At 40.1% G+C, this 27,998-nt stretch overlaps 1 protein-coding gene and 1 long non-coding RNA gene across 3 annotated transcripts in view; one reads left to right on the top strand and one right to left on the bottom strand.

Moving 5' to 3' along the window:
- LOC134346373 (uncharacterized) overlaps nucleotides 1-27,998 on the top strand; it is a 162,913-nt gene that overhangs the window by 94,120 nt on the left and 40,795 nt on the right. The window lies entirely within an intron of this gene.
- The window catches only part of LOC134346352 (tumor necrosis factor alpha-induced protein 2-like), a 49,914-nt gene continuing 36,600 nt past the window's right edge, over nucleotides 14,685-27,998 (bottom strand). Inside the window, exons 8-13 of one of the 2 annotated variants that reach the window (XM_063047704.1) lie at nucleotides 26,677-26,775; nucleotides 25,645-25,771; nucleotides 25,162-25,284; nucleotides 21,910-22,065; nucleotides 19,542-19,663; nucleotides 14,685-17,819 (exon numbers count right to left, since the gene is read on the bottom strand). In XM_063047704.1, coding sequence (XP_062903774.1) covers nucleotides 17,663-17,819; nucleotides 19,542-19,663; nucleotides 21,910-22,065; nucleotides 25,162-25,284; nucleotides 25,645-25,771; nucleotides 26,677-26,775 — 784 coding nt within the window. In that variant the 3' untranslated portion in view covers nucleotides 14,685-17,662. The other variant, XM_063047708.1, reaches the window with a different exon arrangement.

The following is a 27,998-nucleotide window of genomic DNA, read 5'->3' as shown; positions in this document are numbered from 1 at the left end:
TATCCTCTTCGCTGACAATCAACACTGTTGCACCTCAGGGATGTGTGCTTAGCCCACTGCTCTACTCTCTATATACACATGACTGTGTGGCTAGGCATAGCTCAAACACCATCTACAAATTTGCTGATGATGCAACCATTGTTGGTAGAATCTCAGATGGTGACGAGAGGGCGTACAGGAGTGAGATATGCCAACGAGTGGAATGGTGCTGCAGCAACAACCTGGCACTCAACGTCAGTAAGATGAAAGAGTTGATTGTGGACTTCAGAAAGGGTAAGACAAAGGAACATGTACCAACCCTCATGGAGGGATCAGAAGTGGAGAGAGTGAGCTGCTTCAAGTTCTTGGGTGTCAAGATCTCTGAGGATCTAACCTGGTCCCAGCACATTGATGTAGTCAGAAAGAAGGCAAGACAGCGGCTATACTTTATTAGGAGTTTTGAAGCGATTTCGTATGTAAACAAATACACTCAAAAACTTCTACAGTTGCACCGTGGAGAGCATTCTGACAGGCTGCATCACTGTCTGGTATGGAGGGGCTACTGCACAGGACCAAAAGAAGCTGTAGAAGGTTGTAAATCTAGTCAGCTCCATCTTGGGCACTACCCTACAAAGTATCCAGGATATCTTTAGGGAGCGGTGTCTCAGAAAGGCAGCATCCATCATTAAAGACCTCCAGCACCCAGGGCATGCCCTTTTCTCACTGTTACCATCAGGTAGGAGGTACAGAAGCCTGAAGACACACACTCAGCGATTCTAGAACAGCTTCCTCCTCTCTGCCATCCGATTCCTGAATGGACTTTGAAGCTTTGGACACTACCTCACTTATTTTAATATACAGTATTTCTGTTTTTGTGCATTTTAAAAAATAATCTATTCAATATACATAATTGATTTACTTGTTTATTTGTTATGTTTTATTTTATTTATTATTACTATTTTCTCTCTCTTTGTTAGATTATGTATTGCATTGAACTGCTGCTGCTAAATTAACAAATTTCACGTCGCATGCCGGTGATAATAAACCTGATTCTGATTCTGATCAAACAACACACATAAAAGTTGCTGGTGAACGCAGTAGGCCAGGCAGCATCTATAGGAAGCAGTACAGTCGACGTTTCAGGCCGAGACCCTTCGTCAGGACTAACTGAAGGAAGAGCTAGTAAGAGATTTGAAAGTGGGAGGGGGAGGGGGAGATCCAAAATGATAGGAGAAGACAGGAGGGGGAGGAATGGAGCCAAGGGCTGGATAGTTGATTGGCAAAAGGGATATGAGAGGATCATGAGACAGGAGGCCTAGGGAGAAAGAAAAGGGGGAGGGGGGAAGCCCAGAGGATGGGCAAGGGGTATAGTGAGAGGGACAGAGGGAGAAAAAGGAGACAGAGACAAAGAAAGTGTGTATATAAATAAATAAATAAATAATGGATGGGGTACGAGGGGGATGTGGGGCATTAGCATTCCCCCCCCCACCCCCAGAACAGTACTCAAAAAGGAGTTCTTATTGTTGGTGGTAACGGCTACAGAGGTGCTCTCCACTATCTGGCGTTCTCCCTTCCCTCTCCAGACAGTCAACCATTTATCTGTCTCCTGTCTCCTGTAGTTCCTGTTGATCACCTCTTCACTTTCCCTAATAAGCCGAAGGTCATCGGGCTGCAGCTCCAGATCCTTAACATGGTCTCTCAGGAGCTGCATCTCGATGCACCTGGTGCAGATGTGGCCGCTGGGGAGGCTGGGAGTCTCTCGGGAATCCCACGTCTGACACCCAGAATAGAACACTGGCTCTGTAGACATATTCCTTATTCTCTCAAGAGTTAATTAAGAAATAAGAAATAATGAATGAACTTACCTACTCACCTTGCCTCCGCCTGTTCTCGCCAAAGCCAAACCACTCTGACTCAGTCGACTCTGACGATGACCGTTCCCACGATGACTGTTCCACTAGATGGACCTCTCTTTTAAGGAGACTGGGTTTTTAAAAGTCTTCGCTGGACTTGTGCAGCAACACTTCTGCTGTGTCTCCGCAGTACTCCAATCAAAGATTCCCTTTGAAAAAACTTCCTGCTTTTTAAAGCTCTTCGCCAGACTTGCATGGGAATACTTCTACTGCGCCCACGCAGTACTCCAATCAAAGACCCCTATAAAACTTATATGTGTTGCAGCTCTATAAAACTGAGCTTAGACTGCACTTAGAGTATTGTGTTCAATTCTGCATACCTCATTATACGAAGAATGTGGAAGTTCTAGAGAGAGAGAGTGGAGGAGATTTTCCAGAACGCTGCCTGAATTAGAAGGCATGTTTTATGAGGAAAGATTGGAAAATTAGTGATGGAGGGGACATGACTGGAAGAAAGACCAGGATAGGGGTAAGGTAATTGGCTGGAGGGGAGACATTGGTACGAGTATAGAGCTGAGTAAAGTGAGAATGTCTGGAGATTCAGTAGTAAAGTGGAAATCATAGAAGTTAGGCAAGGCGCACACTGAAGACAGCATAGTTGTCAAAAAGACCATAATTACTTGGAATGCATCGTAGGAAGTTCTGAGGCACCATGGAGGCCAATTGAAATGGGATGGAATGTCTGGGTACAGGTTGAGAAATGAAAAGGGGCCTTCCCTAAAAGAAGGTTAAAATATGCTTGGATAATCTCCTCTGCAAGATCTTATGACAGCAGTCTAGGTAGGAGTGGGCCCTATATCTAACACAGGAAATGGCTTTGATCCTGCACTCCAGACCTGCTCCACTCTTCACATTCTTTTCCAGTCATGTGTGCACAGTACAAAATTGTGCATGTGAATTCAATCAGATGTTTAAAGCCGTATTGTCATATACAAAAATACCTGTCTGCACTACTGCAATGAAAAACTAGCTCCAGCATCAAAGTTACATGGCATCAGATAAGTAGCACTCACAAGAAAAATATATATTAAATGTAAATTATACGTAATCATTTTTAGAAAGAACATAATTAGAACAAACACAAACAATGTACATTGTAATTCAAAGTGGCAGTGATTAGGATTGTGCAGATTGATTTTAAAGCCAAAGGATTGAAAGGAAGTGGCTGTTCTTGAACATGGTGATGTGGGACCTCAGTCTTCTGTACCTCCTGCTTGATGATATCTGTGTGAAGATGTCAGCACCTCAGGTAAATGGTGGGGATAGATGTGCTCATGATATATTGAGCTGAGTCCACTATTCTCTGTAGCTTCTTCCATTCCTGCACACTCAAGTTGCCATACTAGACCGTAATGCATTTGGGGGAATTGCTTCATCGAGCACTTCTGCTAAAAGCAGAACTTCCCGGTGGCCAAACATTTTAATTCCCATTCCCAGTCCTGTTCTGACATGGTGGTCCATGTGCAAGATCTTACCCAGCCATTCACATCTCTGTGAACCTCTATTTTAAATATGATCTTCCCCCACTACTCCCTTCATGATCTCTACTTTGAATGGATAGAACCATTTGCACAGGAACGAGGAGTTAAACTGTGAAATGGCATCCTGAGACTTGTTCTGTTTATTAATCAGGAGGATTTAAGTTCAAGTAATTAAATTTGGAATTAAAAAAATTGGTATAAATAATAGAAACCATGAATCAACTGGATTATTGTGTAACGTCCTCTTTTTGATTATGGTTCTTCAGATTAAGAAATCCGAGACTTGACTCCAGATTGTCCATTGAATTTAACTCTTGAAAGACTCTGTTCAAGGAAGGCAGAAGGAATAAGGGCCATACAAGAACTGCTAACAATAGCAGCTACATCCACATCCTCTGAACAAATGTAAAGTTAGCATAACACTCTGGCAGATGCCGGGTTGACATAAGATATGAAAACAGTTAATTTCTAAATCAAGAATTTTCTCCTGCCATAAATTACTGGAATTCCCTGTGAAATAGTTTTGTTTATTGGAAAGTTCCAATAAACAAAAGCATGGCTCTACATGCATATTATCTCTGTTCCAGGACGTGGAGTCTGTGGTTTTAATTGGATCTGTCAGTATCTAAAGAATTACACATGTGGGAATTTTTCGGCTTCCCAAAGTGCTGAGATAGTTGTTGATGACTCATTGCCATGTTTAAATTCCTGCAGTTTTATTCATCTGTTTTTTTCCATTTTTTTTTTGCACCAAACTGGGCAAACTTTCTTGCAGTAATTCAAAGATACTACCTGACTTGCTGAGCTCTTCAAAGCATTTTGTGGGTGTTGCCAAGAAAGCTGGCCCAGTTTGTTGAAATTCCCTCATTCTCCAAAGATGATATTGATAACTGTTAAACCTTTTCATGACCACTTAGTATAATTTCTCAGAAGTCTAATTTTCCTTTCGTTCTTCCCACTAATTTTTCCCACAGCAAAAGTCATTCTTATCAGATTGAGCAGAAATACATAAAGTTTATAGAGCAGCAAAGCCACTTCTTTAGCAGAGTAAAGATTGCCTCAAATTACCTGTATCAGCCTAAACACAATTTATTCTACATATTCAATAACATCCTGTAATACAACAAAAATATTAAAATCTGCACAGTAAGAATTCTAATGAATGACTAATAAGTTCAAAGCAAGTGCCCTAAACAGCCTTAGGTTCAATTCTGGATGCAGAAGGGAAAGAGGGAGAAGAGGGGAGTGGTAGTGATAAGGGATTCAATAATCAGAAGAATAGACAGGAGATTCTGTGGACATGATTGAGATACCTGGACGGTATGTTATCTCCCAGGTGCCAGGGTCAGGGATGTCTGGGATTGTGTCCACAGCATTTTAGAGAGGGAGGGAGAGCAGCCAGATGTATTGGTACATATTGGTACCAATGACTGATGAAGGAAAAGAAATGAGGTCCTGAAAAGAGAATTAGGAGAGCTAGGCAGAAAGCTGAGAAGCAGGACCTCCAGGGTAGTAATTTATGGTTTTCTACCTTTGCCACGTGTCAGTGAGGGTAGAAACAGGATAATTTGGCAGATAAATGTATGGCTGAGAAGCTGGTGTAGGGGGTAGGCTTCAGATTCTTGGATCATTGGGATCTCTTCTGGGGGAGGTATTACCTGTTCAAAAGTGACGGGTTGCACCTGAACCTGAGGGGGACCAATAGTCTCACGGGCAGGTTTATCAGAGCAGTTGGGGAGGGTTTAAACTAATTTGGCAGGGGGATGAAAACCGGAGTGAAGGGACTCAAGGTAGGACGGTTGGTAAAGAAGCAAAGATAGCCTGCAGTCAGATTGTCAGGAAGGGCACGTAGATGATAGGACAAAATTGCAGCCAGCAGGGTGAGTGTCAGTGCATTATGGATGCAGAATCAAAAAGGGTAGCAAATACAGCACTCAGAGTGTTATATCTCAATGCACAGAGCGTAAGATTATCAAGTTAAGAGCCCATAGTATTACGGGAAAGTTACTAGCATGGTTAGAGCGTTGGCTGATTGGTAGGAGGCAGCAAGTAAAACTAAAAGGATACATTTCTGGTTGGTTGCCGGTGACTAGTGATGTTCTGCAGGGGTCAGTGTTAGGACGCTTCTTTTTCTGCTGTATATCAATGATTTGGATGAAGTAGATGGCTTTGTTGCCAAGTTTGCAGATAATAAAAGAAGATTGGTGGAGGGGTGGGTGGTGGTAAGGAAATAGGAAGGCTGCAGAAGGATTTAAGAGATTAGGAGAATGGGCAAAGAAGTGCCTATTGAAATACAATGTTGGAAAATGTATGGTCATGCACTTTGGTAGAAGAAATAAATGTGCAGGCTATTTTTTAAACGAGAAGAAAATCCAAAAATCTGAGACGCAAAGGGTTAACTTGCGGGTTGAGTTGCTGGTGAGGAAGGGAAGTGCAATGTTAGCATTCATTTCAAGAGGTCTAGATATAAGAGTAGGGATGTGATACTGAGGCTATATAAGGCACTGGTGAGGCATTACCTCGAGTATTGTGAACAGTTTTGGGCTCCTTATCTAAGAAGAGATGTGCTGGCATTGGAGAGGGTTCAGAGGAGGTTCACAAGGATGATACCAGGAATTAAAGGGTTATCATATGAGGAACATTGATGGCTCTGGTCCTGTACTGGCTGGAATTTAGAAGAATTGGCAGGTGGGGGGGGGGGGTACTCATTGAACCTTTTGAATGTTGCAAGGTCTAGACAGAGTAGATATGGAAAGGATATTTCCCATGTTGGGGGAGTCTAGGACAAGAAGTCACAACCTCAGGATAGAGGGATGTCCATTTAAAACAGAGATGCAGAGAAATTTGCAGAGGATTGTGAACTTGTGAATTTATTACTACAGGCTGTTGTGGAGGTTAGGTCATTAGGTGTAGTTAAGGCAGAGATTGATTGGTTCTTGATTGGCCACAGCATCAAAGGTTATGGGGAGAAGGCCAGGGATTAGGGCTGAGGAGGGGGAAAAGAATCAGCCATGATTAAATGGAAGAGAAGACTCCATAGGCCATATGGCCTAATTCTGCTCCTATGTCTTATGTTCTTATGAACCCTAAACCTGAAGCTTTTGCTTTGAAAATGCTAATCATTTCAGGTCTGAAATTGGTGCAAGTGAAACAATAGTCTGAAGTTAGGCCAGTCTGCCAGACATACTGGGTGTTTCCAGCATTTGTTTCATTTCATATTTTTTGATTAAAAATTGATAACAATTAATAGAATAGATGGTTGGAAAGTTTGATTGCTACTTTATGTCTCATATTAAGGACAATAGCTCAGCTGCATTCAGGGGAAGCATAATGGAGGGGTTGGACACCGAGTCCATTCGATGGGACTTCGGAATAGGAGTGTTGCAATCGCACTGATGGAATTGTACTGTAGGACCTCTAATAGCCACCAGTACATTGAGGAACAGATATGTATTCAGATTAAGGAAATGTGTAAAATAATAGTGTTGTTGTCCTGGGGGAATTTCAACCACTAATATAAACTGGGACCTATTTAGTTTAGATGAGGCAGAATTTGTTAAGTGGATCCAGCAAGGTTTCTTAAATCAATATGTGGACAGTCCAAGAGGAGGAGGGGCAGTATTGGACCTGGTGTTGAGTAATGAGCCTGGCCATGTGACTGACCTTTCAGTAGGTGAAATTAAGGAATAGTGACACAACTCCTTAACTTTCAGGATAACTACGGATAAGGATAGGAATAGTTCTTGTGGGAGAGTCTTAAACTGGAGTAGGGCAAATCATGAGGGCAATTAGGCAGGAACTATAAGCCTTGATTTGGAACTCCTTTTCACAATGTCCATATCCTTCTATTTCCTGCACAGTTATGTGCCCATCTAAGAACCTCTTGAATACCTCAATCATATTAACTTCTACATCCACACAGGCAGTATAAGCACCCACTACTCTCTGTGTAAAAACACTTCCCTGCACATCTCCTTGAAATTTTGTCCCTCTCACCTTAAATGCATGCCCTCTGATATTAGAAATTTCAACCCTGGGAAAAAGATATTGGCTGTCTATCTACGTCTCTCATAATCTTATATATCTCAATCAGACCTCCTCTCAACCTCTGCCACTCCAGAGAAAACAACCCGAATATGCTTAGCGTCCCCTTCTCGCACATCTTCTAATCTAGACAGCATCATTATAAACTCAACTACACCCTCCCTCAAGCTTTGGCACTCTTCCTTTAATGAGGAGCCAGAATTGAATTCAATACTCCAGAAGTGGCCTAACTAGAGTTTTACAAAGCTGCAGCATAACTTCCTGACTCTTGAACTCAATTCCTCAACTAATAAAGGCAAGCTATGTCAATATCTATGTCAATGTGTTAGTTTTTAATTTTTACTTTAATTCTGAAATTGCTCTAAATTCTCCTTACTTTGTTTGCTCATCCCAATGTGGTGTAAACCTTTCTTCTGTGCTATTCCCATTGCTTGTCTGCCATTGTTTGCTGTGTTCTCTTCACCTTTGCAGAGCAATTGAAACACTTTGAACAGACATGCATGTCCAAATGATCCCCATAACAATGGATAACTGGTTCCCACTGGGCTTGCATTTTGCATATGACTTGGATTTGATTTTAGACTTCCTACTATAGTTCACTCATTCGTGGAATTGTACATCAGATACATTAGAAACTTAACATGGAATGGTACTGCAGAAATGTTCTGAAGTTGCAATGTTGCAGCAATCTTTCAGTGCATTGTAGGTTATCAGCTCTGATCCGCAAACCTAGACCTTAAATTTTCTGGTAGTGCCGGGGCAAAATTATTTGGTCATTTCTCTCTTCTTTTCTTAAATGACACTAGGAACTCAAGTATGTTTGATTTTAACGTATAGATATTTGGCTTTATTTTGTATGTAACTTCACTGTCTATTTCTATCCTTCCAATATACTTATTGAAAAATTCTCACATCTTGCTTTAACCACTGAGGTCAAGCTCCAAGAATGAATAGCTCCTCCTGCTGGTATGACACCATTGTCTCTTTGAGTGCTGTAAATAACTTTATTTCTACAAACCTGCAAAATTAGTTCACATATCTTCACATGGCATTGTTATTCACTAAAGATAAGGATTAGTCTTATTTATCAAATATATATCGAAACATCCAGTGAAAAGTGTCATTTGCATCAACAACCAACACTGTCTGAGGATGTGCTCAGGCAGCTTGAAAGTGTCACCATGCTTTTGGCGCCCACATAGCATGCCTACAATTCCTTTTCTTTTCAAATCTTTTTATTATTTTTATCCAAAATAAACACGAGTACATCAAAGTGAACACTTACAATGTCTCAAGAAAAAAAACATTATATAAAGATTGAAAAAATTTGTGATGAAAAAAACTCTACTAAGCAAGAAAAGTGGGGAAAAGAGAAAAAAAAACCATTAGGTGTTCAACCCCAGAGCCATGCATCATACATAAAGCTTCTAAAGACAAACATCAAACCGCCAGCAAAAAAAAGTACCAAAAAATTTACAACTAGATTGTGGAGAATCCATCAATTAACTCAAATGATAATAACAAGTAAATGAACCCCATCTTTTCTCAATATCAAACATAGGTTCAAAGGTTCGACTTCTAATTTTCTCCAAACTATGACATAGCATCACTTGAAAGAACCATTGTGGCAAAGTGGGAGCCGTTGTATCCTTCCACTTCAACAAAATGGCCCTCTTAGCTATCAATGTAACAAATGCAATAACATGTTGGTCAGACACAGATACCATGGATATTTTGAGGAATTATTCCAAAAAGCACAGCTAATTTGTTACGTTGCAAATTAATTTTAAGTGCTTTAGAAATTGTCGAAAAAGCTGACTTCCAGAACTGTTCCAGTATAAAACAAGACCAAAACATGTGTGTCAGTGTAGCTGTCTCAGTTTTACAACTATCACAATAACTATCAACATTAGGGAATATTTTAGACAAACCCTCCTCGTCAAATGGTAAAGATGTACAATTTTAAATTGAATTAGTGAATGACTAGCACAGATTGAAGAAGAGTTAACTAGCTTCAGAATCCGCATCCAATCTTCCTTCGTAAAAGTCAAATTGAGTTCCTTTTGCCAATCTTGTTTAATCTTAAATAAAGGACGCTTATTCCATTTGTTACGAGAATACACATAAAATTAAGATGTTTGCTGGCCTGGGCTAGCATCGGTGGCATCAGCAGTTGGTCTGCCACCTGCCCTCAGGGGAAGGAGAGATAAGGAACAATGGAGCAGCGTCTGGAGATGTGTAATGAAGGGATGTGGGAGGAAGAGCTGTCTGGAGCGGCTCCCCCCTTTGAACCCTGAACTGTTTGAAGTGATGGACAGGCGATACCCCAGCAGGGGGATAAAAAGGGACAGGTTCGCTAAGACAGACACACACGCCACCCGAGGTAACGAGACCCTGGAAGCGGTGCGCTTCTCACGAGTGGGTGAGAAGTGCCAGACAACGACCAGGGTGGAAAGGTACGATCAGCGGGAACCCGGTGTGTGTCCGCCCTTGCCTGGGTGCCGGGTTCACTGCAGAGGATCGACCGCATCTGGAGGAGGGGTCACAGTCGGTGACCTCAGGTGACATCACCAAGGACCCGCCCAAAAGCTGTTTCTGAGCCATCTCGCTGGTCTGTGAGCCATCTTGCTGGTCTGTGAGTGAAGCCGTTCTGAATGATGAGTTGTTCCTATTCTATCTCTCTCTTCCCCCACGTTGTCCACCGCCATGGCAACGATTACTGCGAACTGAACTACTAAACTGGACTGAACTTTGAGTCATTTTGAAATTGGTCATTTACCCCTAGACAACGATAGAGCTTGATTGATGCTGTTATCTTAATTCTGTGCACATGTGTGTTTAACATCACTGAACTGTTGCATTTATTATCCTTTCGATTACTGTGTTGCTTGTTTCTTTAATAAAACTTTCTTAGTTCTAGTACTCCAGACTCCAACTGAGTGATCCATTTCTGCTGGTTTGGCAACCCAGTTACGGGGTACGTAACATAAGTGGGGTTCTCGTCCGCGATTTTGAACGCTAAATTTGGGACGGAGTAAATTGATTGGGTTAAAATTCCCGAAAGAAAGAAAAGACACAGCAGAAATGGAGGTTGAGGAATTTATAAAGGCGCCGACCTTGGAGGCATTAGAGGATGCCAGGAAATCGGAATTGATAGCTGTGGCAAAACGGGTGAATCTTGCTAAGGTGAAGTCGACAATGAGGAGAGAGGAGATACACAGAGCTATTGTAGAGCACTATGTATCTAAAGGTGTGTTTCCCCAAGGTGAGCTGGGGGTGGTGTCTATTGAAAAACCTGCTGGAGACGCGGTACAGGTACAGCTTGAAAAACTGAGACTCGAGCACGAGTTCCGGGTACGGCAGTTAGAACACGAAGAGAAGCAGTTAGAAAGGCAGGAGAAAGAGAGAGAGTTAGAAAGGCAGGAGAAAGAGAGAGAGTTAGAAAGGCAGGAGAGGGACAGACAGTTGGAGAGAGAAGAGAGAGAGAGGGACAGACAGTTGGAGAGAGAGGAGAAACAGAGGGAAAGGGAATTTGAGCTGGAGAAGTTAAAGATAAGGGCCGAGCAGGGGCTCGTGCCGAACCAAGGTGGAGGGTTCCGGGCGACCCAGGAGGTTAGGCTGGTTCCCCCATTTGACGATACCGATGTGGATCGGTACTTTCTCCACTTCGAAAAACTAGCTATAAGTCAGGAATGGGCCGAGGGATAAGTGGGTTGTCTTACTTCAGAGTGTACTGAAAGGGAAAGCCCAACAAGCTTACTCCGCTTTATCCCCGGAAGATGCCCAGAAGTATGAGGTGGTGAAGGAGGCCATCCTCAGGACTTATGAGTTGGTCCCGGAGGCATACCGGCAGAGGTTCCGGAATGCGAGGAAGCGGTGGGACCGCACGTATTTGGAGTTTGCTCGTGAGATGCAAACATATTGTGAGCGTTGGTGCGCCTCGAAAGGGGTAGAGGGGGATTACGACAGACTGCTGCAACTGGTTCTGATTGAGCAGTTTAAAGGTTGTGTCCCTGAGGGTATGAGACCCTACCTCGATGAGAAAGAGGCAGCCACGTTAGCCGCAACTGCTAAGTTAGCGGATGAGTATGCGTTGACGCATAAAATGAAGGTTGCCCCGAGTAAAGGCTACCAGAAGGGTAGTCAGGACGGCGGGGGGAGTCCACCGGAAAAGTCAGAAAGTAAGCCGGGGACTAGTGAAAAGGATAAGGTAGACCGGGAGCAGTCTGGTAGGAAGTCTCCTGGAGTCGTCTGTTATAATTGTGGGAAAGTCGGACACTTTGCGTCCAGGTGCTTTGCCCCAAGGAAGGAGACGGGGAAAGGAAAAGCGGAAATTTTGAATGGCTGTATTGAGCTGTTAAGCGAACCGCTAGGGAAGGACAGGTCTGAAAAAGTCCAGGAAGGGCGCGAGAGGTTTATCTCGGCCGGACTGGTGTCAGTGAAGGAGAGGTTAAAACCAGTTCCAGTGCGGATCTGGAGAGACACGGGAGCGTGTCAGTCACTAATACTGAAGAGTGTATTAGAGTTTAGCTCAGAGACCCAGACTGGGGAGGTAGAGGTCAAAGGTGTTGGGGAAGGGACAGAGTCAGTCCCTTTGCACCAGATACATTTACAGAGCAACCTGGTCTCTGGACTAGTCACGATTGGGGTGAGGTCCGAATTACCGATGAAAGACGTGGAAGTCTTGCTCGGTAATGACATCGCCGGAGGAATCGTGTTCCCAGTCGTGAGATTGACGGGTCAGCCTGCCAGCATGGAGGCCCCGCCCGCGATGGTGAATTTGGCTGAAACATTTCTGCCAACCTTGTATGAGACAGGGTGTAGTGAGATAAGAGGTAGTGAGGGAGCTGGGACGGACGTAGCAGTAGCCAGGAAAGAATTTGTGCAGACGCAGGAGCGAGACGAGGGGCTGATGGTTTTTGCCGAGACAGCCCTCTCTGACACAGCCTTGACAAGCTATTGTGCGGAGGAGGAAGTGCTAAGGAAGAAAGGGAAATCAAGTACAGCATCCGCAGATGAGGAGTGGGGGGTGGTGCAAAAGAGTTATGGGGATGAGGTTTTTAACATGGCCCACGAGGTACCCCCCCGGTGGACATTTTGCGGTGCTGGAGGAAACAGTTGGTGGAATCATGAAAGAGAGTTACCGGCTGCCCAGGGGGAAAAATGTTATTGATCATGACCGACGCGAACTGAGACGGTCACCGGCTTTTGATATGCTAACAAACCTAGTCGGTGTTAGCGTGGAAATCAATGAAGCTAAGGGCCCCTTGATAAGAGGAAAAAACCATTTTGAAAAGATTAGGATGGGATCGGTCAGATGGGAGAAGGCTATTGTTTTGGCCAGGTCTACTGATAAGGTCTCTCCCTTAATCCCCGAAGGAGTAATTAAACGACTCGCACCCATGTGTTTGATTGTCCCGAGGAAATGCAAAGAACTGGGACGTTGGGTTATGTCGGTTACAATAGGGCGGCCAAGTAAACAACACCCATATTTTTTGAGTAATTCAGTGACTAAAGGGCTGATGAACACAGAGGTGTGTATTGGCAATTTAACACGGCTGTCTGAAGCCAGCTTGATAGTGAACCTTGGAAAAAATGAATTCGGCCACGCGAATGTCACTTACCTGGGAATTGTGGTGACACAGGGGCAGCTGGCAGTGATGCAAGCTACAGTGCAGGCTATCGCTGACCTCCCAACCCCGACAGACAAGAGGGCCCTCAGAAGGCTTTTGGAGATGGTGGGGTACTGCAGGAAGTTTTGCAATAACTCTGCGGTCAATACCCGTCCCCCTCCTACTAAGCCCTTGCGAGGGAAAATTGAGTCGGAATGGGACGACCCTTGTTGTTGTGGTCCGGGACAAAACCAAATGAGAGGTTACATTGGTCGCAATTCATCAGTGTTTTTGGCCACTATGAAGTTTGCTGAGTTGGAGCCTGGTCTAAGGAGTTATTAATAACACGTGTAAAAGGAACAGAAAATGTGATGACTGTCTGTCAAGGTGTTGACAGCTTCAAATTCTCTGTATTAGCTAAATAACTGTTAAAGATGTATATTGTGTATGTATCAGATAATGTAGTCATGTTTGTAATTTTTACCTCCCGGTAAAAATCCTTAAAGGGGGGAAGTGTTACGAGAATACACATAAAATTAAGATGTTTGCTGGCCTGGGCTAGCATCGGTGGCATCAGCAGTTGGTCTGCCACCTGCCCTCAGGGGAAGGAGAGATAAGGAACAATGGAGCAGCGTCTGGAGATGTGTAATGAAGGGATGTGGGAGGAAGAGCTGTCTGGAGCGGCTCCCCCCTTTGAACCCTGAACTGTTTGAAGTGATGGACAGGCGATACCCCAGCAGGGGGATAAAAAGGGACAGGTTCGCTAAGACAGACACACACGCCACCCGAGGTAACGAGACCCTGGAAGCGGTACGCTTCTCACGAGTGGGTGAGAAGTGCCAGACAACGACCAGGGTGGAAAGGTACGATCAGCGGGAACCCGGTGTGTGTCCGCCCTTGCCTGGGTGCCGGGTTCACTGCAGAGGATCGACCGCATCTGGAGGAGGGGTCACAGTCGGTGACCTCAGGTGACATCACCAAGGACCCGCCCAAAAGCTGTTTCTGAGCCATCTCGCTGGTCTGTGAGCCATCCTGCTGGTCTGTGAGTGAAGCCGTTCTGAATGATGAGTTGTTCCTATTCTATCTCTCTCTTCCCCCACGTTGTCCACCGCCATGGCAACGATTACTGCGAACTGAACTACTAAACTGGACTGAACTTTGAGTCATTTTGAAATTGGTCATTTACCCCTAGACAACGATAGAGCTTGATTGATGCTGTTATCTTAATTCTGTGCACATGTGTGTTTATCATCACTGAACTGTTGCATTTATTATCCTTTCGATTACTGTGTTGCTTGTTTCTTTAATAAAACTTTCTTAGTTCTAGTACTCCAGACTCCAACTGAGTGATCCATTTCTGCTGGTTTGGCAACCCAGTTACGGGGTACGTAACACATTGTAATAGTGAATTATAAATTCTTCCAATGGAACCCTTCATCAAAGGGTTCATACTCATAATAGTATCCAACAGGTCAGCATCCAATATGTAAGGAAAAATTACTTAAATATTTTTGTAAGAAATGTCGAAGTTGGAGATATTGTAAAAAGTGTGAGTATGAAGGAGAATATTTATCAACTAATTGATCAAAGGACATCAGTCTACCTTCTTTAAATAAATCCAAAAAAGAATTAATACCTTTATTTTTCCAAAGTAAAAAACTGGATCACTCAAAGAAGGCTTAAAAAAGTAGTTTCGATAAATTAAACTACAAAGCTTAAATTTTTTAAGATTAAAAATATTGTGGAACTGAAGCCAAGTTTGTAAAGAATGCTTAATCACAGGGTATAAGTTTAAATTAGCAACTTTAGCTAATTGTATAGGCAAAGCAGCTCCCAATAATGAGGTTAAATAAAACTGTTTCACAGCTTTGAATTCCAAATCTACCCAGATAGGCCGATCCTCCTTATCAACCCAATATAACCAAAAGGTCATATATCACACATTAACAGCCCAATAATACATTCTTAAGAATAGATTGTTCAAGATTAGATACTGTGTTTCAATATCTGTGTCATTTTTCATACATTATAAAATGATGCAAAGATTTTCATTTAGTACATACTAAACATAAATATTTTAAAGAAATTACTGTATGATGAACTTGAATGGCGTTTAAGCTGAATATGAAGAAAATTCTTCAGACTTACATGAAACTCAGCATCAAATAGTTTATTGTTCACATTTGTTGACTTCATATTGAAATATAATTCTTGTGCAGTTAATGAAAGTGGCTAACAACAATGTTTAAAATACAGTGCATAGATAAGACTGATAGTGAGATATGCATATCTGTAGCATGCTCATTTTATATTCCTCTATTATTTTAGTACAATCATTCAGCTTCTGCTACAATATTGGACAATGGAATGTTCTCTGAAAGTGCTAAAAGTTACTTAAGCGCTAAAAAGCACATTGGTACAGAATGAAATAACGAGAGTACATTTTGTTCCTTTAAAAAACATCTTCTATTCTTTTCTCCGTAATAGTCACAGATCAGTTCACGCAAGAAGCAGTAGAACACTGAAAATTTATAAAAAATACTGCAGATACTGGAAATATGAAATAAAAGCAGTATCAATTCTGACAAAGTGTCTAGACCTGAAACATTTAATTCATTTCTTTGCACAAATGCTGCTTGATCTGCTGAGTGGTTGTAGCATTGTTCTTTCTGCACTTGATAATGATGTTTGTCACGGTATATGACACACTGTGAAATTTGCCATAAAACACAATATGAAGGCCTCTAACTCTATAATCCAAATTATTAAAACATATCTGTACCTAAACTAAATGTTATTGAATTGAGTTAAATAACAAAAAGTGCAGACTGATTGTCTGAGAAGTAAACTTTTCAACCCATCAGAAGCAGCTTTTAAAAGATGGAAATTCCAGCTCCAAAATGTTCCAATATGTTAATGGAAGTAAGTATGTTTTGGAAAAGAAAAAGGAAACTATCATTTAAGAGCTTTAATTTGAAGTAGGGTTGCCCAAGACATTTTTTTAAACAGCAGGACAGTAAATGCCAATAAATTAGTATTTTTACTGACAGATAATTAGATGTTTTTCTGCCCTACAATACTTGGAGTAAGTGCTTAAAAAAAGCATAGGTTACGGAATTCCTTCTTGTTAGCATTGTGATTTCTATAATAAACTGACAATACGCATCAACACCATCTAGAATTTGATATTGTTCTTTGTTGCAAAGTGCGTTGTATAAAAGGAGGAATGCTGATCCTTAGGTTCATAAGTTTTAGAAATGAATGGGATAAAAGTTTTCTCTGTGAGAGTTCCACCTATCTGGAGCACCTCCCTGCAGCACTTTTTTCCCATACAACAAGAAATGATCCCACTTCAAAGAGAATCAACTGTTGCTGCATAGTCTAATCTACAGTTAATAATTCTCTCGTTCAGTGGGGTCACAATAAAAATGGCATCTGTCAAATGAAGCATAGTTTTAAAATCTCCTTGAATACTTATTGTTTAAATCTTTTCAATGGTAGCCCAAGTGGACTTTTGATAAGATCAGACCAAATGAATCATTAAACCGGTTTATTATAGAGCAGCTGACCATGGAGTTCCTAATGTCATCATAAGTAATCATCACATTCAGCTGCTTCTTCAGCTTTTCTAGAGGAAAGAGCAATTTCCTATACTTTCATTTGACAATCTTAATGGTGATTTAAAACCACCTTCTAAACAACAGCTGACTACAAGCAATTCAATCTTGGGACTTTGCCTTTTGGTCCAACATGGAACCACATGTTCTGTTATGCCTAAACTAACTTGTTTTCTCGCTTTCTGTTTCTTATGAATGGCCATTACCTGAAATATTAACCCTGCTTCTTTCCACAGATGCTTCCTGATGACCCAGTGTTTCTGACATTTTCTGTAATTACTGTAGCACCTGCCTTCTTTCATGCCTGCTTGCCTTCCAGTTTTCAGTCAAAGTGACTACTACTCCTGCAAACCAGGAACAAAATCTGGCAATATAACTTGTCACTCCTTGCCTGCCCTCTAAGTTTAAATGAATTTGGTGTCACAGCAGCAATTGAATGCGAATTGTCTACTGCTCACCACCTGAAACCTGACCTCTAATTCTGCTAAAGGGTCTCGGCCCGAAACATCGACTGTACTCTTTTCCCAGGTGCTGCCCGGCCTGCTGAGTTCCTCCAGCATTTCGTGTGTGTTGCTCGGATTTCCAGCATCTGCAGATTTTCTCTTGTCTCTAATTCCAAGCCTTGTTGTCTAATGGATTTATTCATTCTAGAATCAAATTCAGGTAAATAATAAATTTTATCATGCATTTTCCTAAGGCTAATCAGTGACAACTTGAAGTTACAGTGTACATTTAGACATTTCAGGGAGGCGATGGGTATCATAGAGAATGCAAGTCCTTTCCTTTTCTGTAGACATTCAGCCATAAGATTGCTGGTTGAAGGAAAGGAAAGATTTCACAGTGGTGTAACCTAGGTGGACAAATACTGTCCAAATGTACCACATCAGAAGTATGACAAGCTGACAACGTGCACTTGAAAAGGCATCCTCTTACAATTGAATCCTTTAGCATGATAAGACTAAAAAATATCTGCAGTTTGAAAACCACTGTAATGGATCCCAGTGATGTCTTGACTTTCAAAGATCCTTTAGAACTGTCGAACTGGTGAAGAGTTTCATATCCACAGAAGAGTCTGTATTATTCATAGGGGTGTTAAGAATGTTCAGAATCTCCTTTTCATTTGATTTTTTCAAGTTCCCTTTAAGGTATAAGATGGCTCCAATGTGATGTTTTCTGCCCAGAATGGAACATTTGATCAGAGTGAAGTATTGCACATAATTTTACTGTAATAACCATCACAATTGCAGCATATGGAATATAAGTGTATAACAAAATCGAATTGTGTTGGTCGATAATGATAGTTAAAGTGCTGAACGATCGGTCAGTATAACAACAATGGAATCTTTAAGTAAAAGATATACAAATGCTGGATATTTAAAATAAAAACAGAAAATGCTCATCAGGTCAGGCAATGTTTGTGTCAAAGAAATGTTCAGATTAGTGAACTTCCATTGGCCATAACATTTTCTGCTGTTCAATAAAGAAATGTTTAATTTGTCATACTTGTTTTGTGCAATAACACGAATCAGAATTTCCATCATTGTAATTTGATTTCTTTGTTGTTTTTTTACATTGATATGTGGTAAGTCTGACATCACATTTTCAATGGAGTCACAATATTTCTTTAGAACATCACAGAGTGCTGTATCTGAAATAGAAATTTTAGATGACTCAAATCTAACAGTTTTAGCTGCTTTCATGTGGATGAATATAGCTGTTCAATCTCTTGAAAAATGTCTTTAACTGTACAATTCAATCGTGATGGGTATTATAAAAGTAAAGATTCTTTCAGCATGCAAACTGTATGTACATGTAACTTGGGCTGTTATTGTGGTGCTGAATAAAGGGAGGACTGCCATAATGTGGTGTCTTCACAATGTATTAGGTTGGGTGAATGTGAAGACCCCATGTGATTATGTGAAGATCAGAGCATTCACATGATGTCATCGCATTTTTAAGAAATAATAATTTGCCTTATATCTCATTTTACATCAGTGGGATCTACCAGTTAAACGCTAATTTTGAAAGTAATTCATTGGCTATTAAACTTTGTAGATGTTCTTAGGATATAAAATGAGTTATACATAAATACAAGTTTTTTTAAAGGATACTGTCAGAGTAGAGCTCACAGTCGCACAGAGAACACTGAAATAAAATCTTTCGACCCCCTGGTCTATTCTGATCAGTAAGCACCATTTTATTCTCCTCAACTGTTTATCACCACCAACCCCCACCCACCCCCCACCTACACACTAGGTACAATTTACTGATCACAGTGGGGACATGAGAACTCTACACTGACTGTAAAGGCTGTCAGGATTGAACCTGGGTTACTGTATCTGAGAGGCAGTAGTTCTACTCGCTGCATTACATTGCCACCCATTCATCCATATAATATTATCTTCATTAAGACATTGATAAACCTTCCTCAACTCCACCTCTCTTCTGCCTCCTGACCCTGTGATCCTTTAAATCCCCCTCGTGTCCAATGACTTATAGTCAAGGATTACAATTCTAAAAATTAATAATTGTGAGTGAAGAAATTTGTCTTATCTTACATGGCTAATTCCTTATCCTGATATAATGTATTTTAGTCCTAGGCCATCCAGTCAGAGGAAACAGATTCTCAGTATCTAACTTACCAAACAAAAAATATTTCATCCCTTGCTCTCCTTGGCATCGGAGACTATGCTTTCAAAGCACATCACAGGAATTGGTCTTTTGCATATAATTAATTTAATAAACAATGAACACTTTCTTTTATTAAATAATAATCCCACAAAATATTTTATTCAGGATGAGCTTATAGGGACCATCTATTCAGTCTTCAAGAAACAACTTCAGTTGAAATGACATTTTCAAGTTTTGTGTTTGTAATTTTGTGATTGTACTTACTGAACATCTGGGAAGTCTCGGGAAAGTGCAGCAACTTCCATTGTGATAGCTTCAACATCCTTAAGCCTGATGATTTCAGCTATCTTAAGGAGTGCAGACTCTAGATGTGTAGTTTCAGATCTCTAGTTAAATTAAAAGAAAAACAATCCACCTGTTAGATATAATAACAATATTTATTGCAGTTCAACAAAGTAATCATTGTAGTCTGGTAAATATGTTAAATTTTACAGCAAGTTTAAATGAGTATTGATTATCATCTGCTCACTGATATGAAATCACCATGGCAGTTTGTCACTTAATTCATTGCTTGATTACTGTTGGCTCTGATATCCTGTACCGCAGATCTACATGTTTGCAATACAACAGAAAAGTAAATTGAAATTGGCTGTGAATCAGAGGTGCAGCAAGGAATTAAACATTGCAAAACAAGAGTGACAGCTTGACAGAATGTTCCCTAGAGTAGTACAGGTGGAAATTGGGAGAAAATGTACAGGCCATTCCTTATTAACGGAACAGTGAAATAAGCTAGTCTCAGCAAATGAGCAAGATTTGAAGATTGCAAGTGTGAGGAAATCAAGATTTGCCTTTACTCTCTTCCTGTATTTACAAATTTTGACAATTATATGGTCCCTGGGTAACCCATGAGGGTCCTGGAATCAATCTTTGTAGAACCCCCTCAAAGGAAACCACATCTATTCTTATCCCTCTCATAGAATATGGTCTCTAAGTCACAGACCATTAACATTATGGTGTCACAGGCATACAGGTGAATTCTTGGAGTTCTGTTTATTGAGTTAGAGAAGAATCTTGAATATCTAGTGGATGAATGTATTGTCAAGATGGCAGAGTCAAAGCCAGTGATGACTCCTTTAAAGAGCTGAGCATGGCCAGGAAACACTATACAAACTATAACATTTCCTAACTGTAGTAAGAGAATTTATAACTTCGTAATCAAAATCATTCAAAAATGCATCAAAGTGTTACAAGTTGAGCATGTACTATGGAAAAACAAGTACTAAAGATCAGAGATCCATTTTTTGATTGTTATGATTTATCAGAGGAGTTAGTCCAGTATGATGGTCCTCATTTGCATTCATTTCTGAAAGTTGAAACTTCTTGCTAGACCATTAACTAGGTTATACTTCTGTTGAGCCACAGAAGAGTTGAGCTTAGTTCAGAAAAATGTTAAGGGAAAATTGGAAGAGAGAAACAGGAAAAGAATCCTTAATCAAAGCATTCAGAGAACCAATCAAAACAATGTGATAGAATTTATACACTATGTGAACACTATCAAGCAAATTTGACTTTCAGACATGGGATAGTGGAGTGACAGTTGAAGTGTCTGGCATGGAGATATCATGTGGGGAAAAGTAATAGAAATAGAAATATATTGAAGAAATTTGTGATTGCTCGTGTATTCTAGAAATTGATCCAGAGGAAAACTGGGAAGAAATAATGCAAAGACAAGAAACAGTTCTCAGAGAGGACCAGAGAGATTATGTCATATATAGAGGCTCCCTGAGTTATGAATGGACCTGTCTTTAAATTCAACTTCATGCAAATTCTTCCAAATTTTTAAGGCATTTCCCTAGCATTTCCATGGTAATTATTAATGACTAAATATCATTCATATTCCATTAGTAAAATTATGGGTAGTGTTAGGATGATTATCAAGGAGAGAGAGGCCCACCGTCAAGCAGGGATGTTCTGTCCCAACTGTCTACAATACACAAGCCAGTGTGCGAGCAAGGACAGTACGATATTTCGAGCAAGCTGCTGCCCATGCAGTAGGCTCCCCACACCCCTCCATGCAGTTGATGAATCCAAAGAAATGGTAGAGACTGATACAGTTTGGCACCAGCGTCATCTCAGGAGATGCCAGTCAGAGATGAACTCAACATAGTACTGCCTCAGCTGGACTTGGCTGTCAGAGAGTATTTGATACAAATGCCATTTAATAGGTAGTGAGAGCTCAGCCCCACTAACCACCTGCCAGCTATGACAATCTTAAGGAACTTATTCAAGGAAATTGTGAAATTATAGTAAGTGCACGTGGAGCAATATGATATAGATTTGTAAATAAATTGGTTTACAGATATTTGACAGCACTGCAACCCTTGCATAGCTCAGGGACTGCCCATATTTATAATGTCTGCACACAAGTGCAGAGTGAACAAAATACACATGTTTCAGCACTCCTGCATTTTTATCTTACCAACATATTATATTCCTGGCACTACAGATAGTAAAAAAAAAAGATATACATATATTTATTGTATACTCATACTCCACTATCCACTATCATACCAAAATTGATAATAGAAACTGCCTGGGTAAAAAGAGTTTATATAAATAAAAGGAAACTTACATAAAAGGAGAAGAGTTTCTGTAACTGCTCAGCTTCATTCTTTATTTGGTTTGCCACTTTCTTCTGCTCATTTACTGTTTTGCAATTTAGCTTTTTCTTCATAATTCTTATAATGTATTCTATAATGAGTTGCTTATGGATTTCCCTCAATGTATCCTATTGAAAGGCACAAAACAATCAAAATCACCGTAAATTGTGGACACCAGTCGAAAATAAAAACAATTACATTTAAGACAGAGTTTTGAATTTGTTGTTTTGTACTATTACAGTATCTCCGTTCTAAAGGCTGCTTTGAATACCATGAGTACTCATACATTTCACAGACTTTTTAGTACTAATGTCTGTACTTCAGTAATTACTTTGAGAATACAAATAACAATCAATTCTGTTCTCACACAACACATACATACATTGATGGATCTAGCAGTTTAAGCACCACAGTTCCTGAGGAGACATTGGATTGCACTTAGGGGGAGCGAATTTAAAAGAAGTAAGTGGAGGCAGCCGGCAAGACACAGTTCCCGAGGAGATATTAGATTATGCACAATTCGGTACTTGGTGAAAAAAAGAAGTTAGGTTTAATCAGAACGGCGATTGTGGGAGTGGTCATTATTTGAGTGGGCCAGTGTTAGAGTGGGGAGTTGGGGTTTTGGCACATCAAAGGTTTCAGTGAGAAGAGGCGTAAGCCGTAGGAAATTAGGATGGCTAAATGAAGGCATGAGGTTGCTCTAGCACAAAAGGTGAAGGAGAATCCTCAGAGTTTCTACAGATATATTAAGCCAAAAAGACAGCAAAGTACAAAATTGGTCCTCTGGAAGATCGGAATGGTCATCTATGAGGGGATCTGAAAGAAATGGGAGGAGAAGTTAAATGGATTTTTTGCATCTGTATTTACTCAGGAGAAGGACACTGAGTCTATAGAAGTGAGGCAAAGCAGCAGCGAGATTATGGACCCTTTACAGATTATAGAAGAGGAGGTGTTTGCTGTCTTGGGGCAAATTAGGATGGATAGATCCCCAGGGTCTGACAAGGTGTTCAAGATGGACCCTGTGGGAGGCTAGTGCAGAAATTGCAGGGGCTCCAGTAGAGATATGTAAAGTATTCTTAGCCATGGTTGAGGTGCCTGAGGGTTGGAGGATAGCTAATGTTGTTCAGTGATTTATGAAAGGCTCTACAAATAAGCCACAAAATTTTAGGCTGGTGAGCCTGCCATCAGTAGTGGGAAAGTTTTTGGAAGGTATTCTAAGGGATCAAATATATTAGCATTTGGATAGACAGGGACTGATTAGGGATAGTCAACATAGTTTTGTGCATAGTAGATTGTGTGTAACTGATCTTATAGAGCTTTTTGAGACAATTACCATGAAAGCTAATGAAGGTAGTGTAGCGGAAGTTGTCTCCATGGACTTTAGCAAGGCATTTGACAAGGTCCCACATGGGAGGTTGGTCAAGAAGGTTCAGTCACTCGGCATTCAAGATGAGGTAGTAACTTCGATTAGACACTGGCTTTGAGGGAGAAGCCAGAGAGTGGATATGGATGGTTGTCTCTCTGACTGGAGGCCTGTGACTAGTGGTGTGCCACAGGGGTTGGTGCTGGGTCTGTTGTTGTTTGTCATCTATGTCAATGATTTGGATGATAATATGTAAACTGGATCAGCATAAAATTTGCGGATGACACCAAGATTAGGGATGTCATGGACAGTGAAGAACTTTGTAGTGGGATCTGGACTGAATCAAAAAATGGGCTGAGAAATGGCAGATGGAATTTAATGCAGAGAAGTGTGAGGTGTTGAACTTTGAGTGGACCAACCAGGGTAGGTCTTACACAATGAGCGATAGGGCACCGAGGAGTACGTTGAACAGAGGGATCTGAGAATACAGGTCTATAATTTGTTGAAAGTGGCATCACTGGTAGGTAGGCTTGTAAAGAAAGCTCTTGACACATTGGCCTTCATAAATGAATGTATTGTGTACAGGAGATGGGATGTTATGTTGAAATTGTATAAGACATTGATGAAGCCTAATTTGGAGTCTTGTGTCCAGTTTTGGTCACCTACCTACAGGAAAAATGTAAATAACGTTGAAAGAGTGCAGAGAAAATTTACAAGGATGTTGCCAAGACGTGAGCACCTGAATTATAGGGAAAGGTTGAATAGGTTAGGATTTTATTCCCTGGAACATAGAAGATTGAGGTGAGATTTGATAGTGGTATACAAAATTATGAGAGGCATAGATAGGGTAAATGCAAGCAGGCTTTCTCCACTGAGATTGGGTGAGACTAGAACTAGAAGTCATGGGTTAAGGGTGAAAGATGAATTGTTTAAGGAGAATATACAGGGGAACTTCTTCACTTAGAGGGTGGTGAGAGTGTGGAACAAGTTGCCAGCAGAAGAGGTGGATGTGGGTTCGATTTTAACATTTAAATGAAATATGGATAGGTATGTGGATGGTAGGGGTATGGAGGGCTATGGCCTGGGTGCAGGTCAATGGGACTAGACAGATTACGTACAAGAGAAAATCTGCAGATGCTGGAAATCCAAGCAACACACACAAAGTGCTGGAGGAACTCAGCAGGCTAGCAGCATCTATGGAAAAGAGTATAGTCGACATTTTGGGCCGAGACCCTTCGGTGTCCTGCCTGAAATGTTGACCGTGGACTAGGCAGATTAATGGTTTGGCATGCACTAGATGGGCCAAAAGGCCCGTTTCTGTGATGTGGTGTTCTATAACTTTATGACTGTGTGTGCCATTGGTCTGGAATCATTATAGGAAATCAAAATGGCTGTTGATCCTTCCCTGGGCAAAGATCAACACAAGAAAATAGGAGCAGGGTAGGCCTCCAGGCTCCTTAATTCTGCCCCATCATTCAACATGATCATGACTGATCTATGCTGGTCTCAACTCCTATGTGTGTTTCCCATAACCCTTAATTCCTTGTCTTTCAAATAGTTAAATATGCCATCACACTTGGGGGGCAGAAATTAACTACCATCTGAGAGAAGAGAAGAAATTTGCTATGTTAGGTGAAGCTAGTCAAGATAGTGTGGAACTATTCTAGGACTACTTGAGGTTCTTTGCCATATCAGTTCAGCTATTTATATATTGACCTTTTGGTAGCCCTGCAGCATTCCGTTACAGACAGATCATAGAAGGCTGAAGCACATGTTGATTGTCATCTTTACTATAGATTTGATAAACATGATTATCACAATATTTCATGTCATATTACCAGTTCTGCTGATTGTTACGCACCTGATACAAGGGTGCTTTTAATTTCTCTAGTTTTGTAAGATGTTCCTCCAATATTCCAAGCATTTTGATCATGGGTTCTGAAGACTCAAGCCATTTTCCTGTCACCAGCTTTTTACAATGAGGCTACAGAATAATATAAAGGAGTTAGCTTGAGATGAATCAAATTACTTAAGTGCAAATTTCAACTTACAACAAAATGGAACCCTGAAAAAAGTCAATTAATCTTTTAATATAGTTTTTACTGAATCTAACACAGTTTTTACACTTATGAAAACAATAAACACTAAGTAATTTTTTAAACAAAATCACAATTACAACTGCTGACTATTACATCGATTAACCATAGTGAAGTGTTTGTACATTATATACTAAAAAATATGAAAAATCATATTTAATTCTTCTAAGCTTGGTAAGAAGCTTGACACTGATAAAGTTCTTAAAAGCCTTTTAATTATATATCTGTTTGGTTCCTACTCATCTTACCTTTAATTTACAAAACAAAGTCTTTAACAAAACGTCTTTTGTCTTTTTTTCCATTTCATTCAAAAGTGATCGGATTTTCTCCGTCAATTCTGTATTTGTGATTTTCTCATTTGTGTCAATGTAATTCCTAAAAATATAATTAAAAATGAGCAATAGTTTTCTTATGTATAAACAAAACTGTGCTTTTACTGATTTGCTAAGGTAATCTTATTGAATATCATTTTGATTTTGGGCAATAATGGAAAGAGGATTGCCAGATTATCCATCCATTGTATATCTCTGCTGATTTTAATTTCCATTGTAGCATTATTTTCATATGGAAGATTACAAGTATATCTTCAATTTCCAACAGCTGCTGGTAGAAATTATTTTGATATAACTTTGAATTCAAAAGCCCAAAATTGAGTGGACGCAAGATGTTGACACCTGTCATCTCACAGGCAGCTTCTACAAATTCAGGGGTGAAATTATGGTCCCAAAGGGTCTCAGCCCGAAATGTCGGCTCTTTATTCCTCTCCATGGATGATGCCTGACCTGCCGACTTCATCCAACAATTTGTGTGAGTCTGCTCCCATGGCAAGATAGCATTTTAACATCAGAGATATTTCAATGTCCTTTGGATGTTGGGTATACAGTAGTCCTGTAAACTGAGGATTCTCCTTCCACTTCACTGCAATAATAAATTCAATGTGGACTGATATCTACTTTATTCTATTCCCTCAGTGACTTCACAATGTAACACTTTATTCTGATTTGTTATTGTTTTACATTGTGCTACCTCAATGCACCATTGTAATGAATTGATCTGTATGGGTGGTATGCAAGACAAGCTTTTCACTGCACATCAGTACATGTCACAGCAATAAACCAATTTACCAATTTAAGTTTTAATTTATCAGTTTATGTCAGCATCACTTCTTGAGATAGTCGTATTTGACTAGGATTTTCTTAGTCTACAGGTCAATCAATGAGCAGAAGTTTTACACTTACACATTTAATTTACACATGATGTTAACTGCTTAACAAACTTACCTGATAACTTCACAACAGTTGGTGATTAAAATAATAATGGAAATGAAGTTTGTTTGGTTCATATTGGTTTTCTCAAAGTTCTCTGCCGATTGCTGGAAGCTGTAAAACCATTTACATTTTATTTCTTATTTTGTGCATCACATAAAATTATCACCAAAATATAAACACATTTATATCCCCTCATAGGTTCAAAGACATTTTGGGATTTAATCCTAGCTATTCAAGATCAATTTACTGGACTTCTCTTTTTTATCATGTTCATTAAGTATTGAAACTTAAAGGGTGATTGAATCGAGATGTTAAAATATTTAAAGGATTTAATAGGGGGAGATAACAATAAATTTCTTTTGATTGGAGTATCAGGAACAAGTGAGCATAATTTTAAAATTAGAGCATAAATTAGACATAATCTTAAAATTATTGAAAACTTTAAAGCACATTTTTAAAAGAAGGTGGTGGAAATTTAAATTCATGTGGAAAATTCCAACAGTCCTCAGACTGCTAAGTTATTCTGTTCAGGACTTTTCAACATGAAAATATGTGCAATATTTTCATGTTTGGACCTCAAGCAGTGTGAACAAAGATATGCCTATTGAATATGAACCACATTAAAAAGGTACATGGATGTGTATAACATCTACCCAAATCTATTTTCACATTTGTCAGATCTCCATTTACAATCCTTCTCACTCTCCATTGCACCCTTCTGCAACTTTCCCTTGGAACCCTTACCTAACAAGCCTCACATTCTTCATCCGGAAAACAAACCGAAACCATGTTCATTGTCATTTTGACAAAGGACTACAAATTCAAATACTATCAGGTCAAAGATACGCAGCTCAGTTGCAAGATACACTTTTAGGAATACAGGGATTAGTATATCATAAACTCCTCTGCATGTTTGCTAACATCATGGCTGATCTTTTATCCTCAGTGCTACTTTCCTGATCTAACCTTCTATCCCTTGATTTTAATAATAATTAAAAATTACATCTATTTCAGTCCTGAGTATACTCTATAATTGAGCATCCGCAGGCATCTTCAGGAAACAATTCCAGAGATTCATCATTCTATGTAAAAAAATCTCTTAGAATTGTGGTGGAGTAAATGGCTAAACCCTCATTTTGAAACTATGACTCTTGGTTCCAGTTACACCAACAGGTGAAACATCATCCTTACATCTGCTCTGTCAATTCCTTAAGAGCTTTGTAGTTTTCAGTGAGATCACCACTTATTCTTCTAAATTAAAACAGATAAAGCGTAATCTGTTTCATCACCTAATTACAAACCCACCATTTCAGTAATCAGTTAATGACTGAGGT

Source organism: Mobula hypostoma, chromosome 1 (genome assembly GCF_963921235.1).
Source record: "Mobula hypostoma chromosome 1, sMobHyp1.1, whole genome shotgun sequence".
In the NCBI taxonomy this organism is placed as follows: Eukaryota; Metazoa; Chordata; class Chondrichthyes; order Myliobatiformes; family Myliobatidae; genus Mobula; species Mobula hypostoma.
This window is presented reverse-complemented; position numbering and strand designations above follow the sequence as displayed.